Source organism: Pinus tabuliformis, chromosome 7 (assembly GCF_031772625.1).
Source record: "Pinus tabuliformis cultivar Carrire ecotype Pingquan chromosome 7, CPIR1, whole genome shotgun sequence".
In the NCBI taxonomy this organism is placed as follows: Eukaryota; Viridiplantae; Streptophyta; class Pinopsida; order Pinales; family Pinaceae; genus Pinus; species Pinus tabuliformis.
Genome location: NC_142293.1, coordinates 478,516,965 through 478,521,148, shown reverse-complemented (window position 1 = coordinate 478,521,148; position 4,184 = coordinate 478,516,965). Strand labels below are relative to the sequence as shown.

At 38.0% G+C, this 4,184-nt stretch overlaps 1 protein-coding gene across 2 annotated transcripts; it reads right to left on the bottom strand.

Annotated features, from left to right (window-relative positions):
* Positions 1–752: 752 nt before the first annotated feature.
* On the bottom strand, positions 753–3,877 carry LOC149248057 (uncharacterized). Of its 2 annotated transcripts, none has more exons than XM_089458332.1 (2): positions 3,381–3,877; positions 753–1,895 (listed from the first exon to the last, which is right to left on the bottom strand). In XM_089458332.1, the coding sequence occupies exons 1-2, from the start codon at positions 3,787–3,789 to the stop codon at positions 1,027–1,029; spliced, it is 1,278 nt and encodes a 425-aa protein (XP_089314458.1). In that variant the 5' UTR covers positions 3,790–3,877; the 3' UTR covers positions 753–1,026. The 2 variants fall into 2 exon arrangements, with proteins under 2 accessions (XP_089314458.1, XP_089314459.1); XM_089458333.1 differs by having other exon boundaries at positions 754–1,895; positions 3,534–3,877.
* Between the last annotated feature and the right edge of the window lie 307 nt (positions 3,878–4,184).

The following is a 4,184-nucleotide window of genomic DNA, read 5'->3' as shown; positions in this document are numbered from 1 at the left end:
ATAATCATGTCCATTGATGCACAACAATGGGAAGCCCGTTCACTTTGTATGCCTCTGAATGTTTCAAAGATCCCACTGTCCTCATTTCATATAGCATTGGGAAGCACAATTTCTTTGGTCATTCTGGAACCTTGCAAAAATTCTGTTACAGTGATTCAGACTTCCAATAGAATGTCAGAGTTGCCATAATACACTAGTTCTTATCACACCAATATGACACTGGTATCGTTAAGTTGTTTCCTGCAACATCATATGCAGAGATGCATAGACTTTCTAGTCAACCAAGAGATTAATGATGCCAATCATTTTACAGTGCTGGATTGTAGTTTATATTGCTGATGGTTGTGCCTACCGAGAGTTTCATAGCATGAGGGTACTGTCAAGGAAGCATTATCTTCCTCAATAATTACAAAATTACTTCCTTATCAACAATTCCAGAGTTTATTAGGTTTTGTAATATATTGTCTGCCTTGACAGCTTCAAATGCTATATTTTAGACATTTCTGTGCCTCTCAATCTCCACCTGAATTATGCTGTGCTATCAATCCACACTTCTTTTAAGGCCTGAAAATATGGATGGAAAAAGAGGTTTGATATAGATTTGACGACAATGCTGACAGAATAGTCTAGAAACAGTGCAGTACTCCTAGAAACTTGCTTGGAGAATCACAGGTCATCAGTAGCCAAAGTTCAGGACCAAGTGGGAATTGTGTATAATTAATGAAAACAAGAAAAACTCAGAATTTGAAATAATTAAGAGTTCATGAATTTTTCCCTTAATAATATTAACAGAACTGTTTCAATGGTCGCAAAAATGCAGAGCTTTTGATATTACAAAGACCAAGTTGGTTTGCCTGCAAAGGAACCACAAGCATAGCTAAACATACAAATAGAAGGAAACCAGTTTCAATGCCCTAACTAGCCAACAAATTTCACCAACCACTAAGAAGTTCAAGTTATTCAAAACTGTCCCAAGAGATTCACACATAATTATGTTCCCTGTCAACCTTTTAAATGCTCAATAAATCAAAGCTGGAGGGCCAAATCAGGCTGTGAATCAACCAGCATTCCAGAAGACTGCCTAACTGGAGACCTTGGAGACTGTTTTTCTACATTCAAATCTGGTGGAATCGAATTTGAAAATTCAGATGTCTGTTGAGAAGGCTGTTTTGAAGGTAAAGACTTCCATAGTTGTTTTTGAGATTGGGATGTATCAGCTCCCATTGGTATCTGCCTGCAATTAAAAGGACTCTGTGTGGTTGAATTCGGCAATTCTAACATCGAGTTTACACCTCCCTGAGAAGTGGCATGAGATGACAGATTCTGAGGATGCATCCAGCTCAGCTGTGAACGCATATACAGAGGCATGTCCATGGGTGCCTGCTGTTGAATAAATTGAGGAACACTACTAGAAATGCCTGATAGTTTTGTATCACCATATGGTTCCCTGGCCACACAATTGGAATTACCATCCAACCTTCTATCAAAACCAGTGCTGCCAGAAGTTGTCGTCTGGACACTTGAAACAGGTTGCACATGTTCAGCTGGTTTGGCAGATGCCCATTGCATAAGTCGGTTACTTCTGGAGACAATCTCAAGCAATTTTGACTGGGATACATTTGAGGTAAATTTTGCACCTGCCAGATTGACTTCACTGGATTTAGCAATTGATGAAGCTGATTTCAACTCACTCTGTTTGACTCCTTGCAAAGGCGTTTGAAAATTTATATTGTTGGCTGACTGTGAACTCATAGATAGAGGAACATGTAACCCAGTAGATTGAGACAGAGATACTAGTCCTGTAGATTGAGCAACTGTTGCAACTGTAGATTGAGCCAAGGTCTGTTGATCCTTGATCTCCTCACGCAATAACAAAGCACCAGGAGGAGCTTCAGCTGTAACAAAAAAGAAAAAAACAAGAATATAAGAAGTTAACAATGAATATGGGAGTGAATCCAATTAACATAAAGGCTATCAATATTCTCCTTCAAAACACATAAACAAAAATGCAGTCCTTGAGGAAAAAGTTGAAAATCCTAGGAATTGAACATGTACAAACAACATAACTTTTACAAGTAGAAAAAGAAAAGGCGCAACTGCTATAAGAGTTTATATGAAGAAACAATGAAATTGAATATCTGCAAGAGAAGAATTAGCATTTAGAACTATCTCAGAAGGCTCATGTCTGTGTTGCTTCCACTTCAAATGCCATATATACTTAGGATCTTGTAGAACAAATGTCCAAAGCATTATCAGATCTTAGATTATTTGAAATAGAATTGAGGAAACATGGGCACTCTAGTAGAGGCAAAAGTACAATTTAATATCAAAGAAAGGCATCTCAATTCATAAAATGAAAGAAACAAAACTAATTAATAATGAGTTGGAAAACAAAGTCATATACAGTCATCAAAATACAGTCATATACAGTCATCAAAAGTCATATACAGTCATCAAAATACAGTCATATACAGTCATCAAAAGTCATATACAGTCATATACAGTCATCAAAATACAGTCATATACAGTCATATATCTCAAAGTCATATACAGTCATCAAAATAATTAATAATGAGTTGGAAAACAAAGTCCTAACAACAAAATAAATGATAAAATATTTAAATGATAAAACTCCATATGAGCTTAGGGCACTAGATGAAGTTGACAAAACATATTTCATCGTAGAAGTAAAAAAGGTTATCAAGAAAAACTTCTTTTATAAAAGTCACAAGCCACTGATAATATCTGCAAGAGAAGATTTAGCATTTAGAACTATCTCAGAAGGCTCATGTCTGTGTTGCTTCATACGGTTTCAATTTTTAATCAAATCCACAAATTAAATACAAAAAGTTAACAAGTGCAGTTATTAGTTAAAAGAAGGGACTTTAGATGCACCTCTTCTTGTCAAGAGGAGAGGAAGAATTTTTCCAACAGTAGTCATTGTTATAATCCTATGATCTTCTAGGATATGGCTGGTAGACTTTCTAATAAGGATGAGAATGAAGATGTCATTACTCTTTCTGAGGGACTATTACAATTCAATTAGTAGTCTTGTTAAGGTCCGACAAGATGCTAGGGAGGCACACCATAGAAAAAAAGTGCCCATTGTCGTCTCAGCATGAGTTCCCACTATTTAGGTCAATTCCTATAAAGTCATGGGAGGCTTCCCTACAATCACAAAATCCTACACCACAAGATTAGTATACCAGTGCCTTATTATAATTCTTATTGGTTGATGGAGTCCAGGAGTTAGTTTAGGAAATTTGCTATTCTGAGAATGATTTCTTACTGTAGAAAACATAAAACAACAAAGAAAACACACAATAAATAAAAGAAAAAGCCTTGGAAAAGCACAGGGATTTTGTTTGAAGAACCCTTACCAATTTTAGGATGAAATACCGTGATATTACCCTTGGTATGTGGCTGAAAATGAAGATAAGGCTTTCTGTTCTGAACCTTCAAACCTGCACAAAAACACAGAAACCAACAAGCTATAGCCCATTTTGGGGTCATCCAAACCTGAACACAGAAACCTGAACTCGGATGCAGCGGATGGTTGCAGCGGATGCGCAGAGCAGTCTGAACTCGGATGCAGAGGGTTCGCGAAGCAGGATGCAGGATGCGCAGAGCAGGTTGCAAATTAATTTTAATGAAATGGGCGCGAGGGAAGGCGAGTTTCATTTGAAAATGGATCCGTGCGCTGACGTGGAAAGCGGGAGGCGGGCGGGCAATCGTGTGGTGGGTCCCAGGTATGTCGCCGGAGAATACAATGTCGCCGGCCGGAGTCATGTATCCATCTTATGCCATCCGCTGCCCATACATAGCTGGCAAGGGCATTAATGGAGCAATATATGGCTGGTTAGCCCTTGCCTTCGTCAAGTGCCCAAACGTCGTCAAGTGCCGGTTCTTCCGGTTCTATCATGTATAAACAACCAAATTAAACCAATTGGAATTTTTTTCACTGATATTTTAACCATAAATAACTTAAATTCATATTATTAAAGTTCCATGGATATGTGACCGTTATTGCCACTGCTAGTTTCTTGCCAACGCAATCCAACTGCATTTCCTTCTTTAGTGAAGGATTCTATTGCTTGTTATTTTGCCCTAGCATGCACGCTCCCATATGGGCCTTGTGGAATTGTTTTTTTGGTCCTTTCTCTTAAGCCATACGCTACCAGTGG

Bases quoted from the DNA above. Each gene is read 5' to 3' on its own strand.
- LOC149248057 (XM_089458332.1), bottom strand. From the start codon at position 3,789: ATGACTCCGGCCGGCGACATTGTATTCTCCGGCGACATACCTGGGACC. The intron at 1,896-3,380 runs GTAAGGGTTCTT...TTTTTGTTACAG, and splicing joins GGTATTTCATCCTAAAATTG to CTGAAGCTCCTCCTGGTGCT.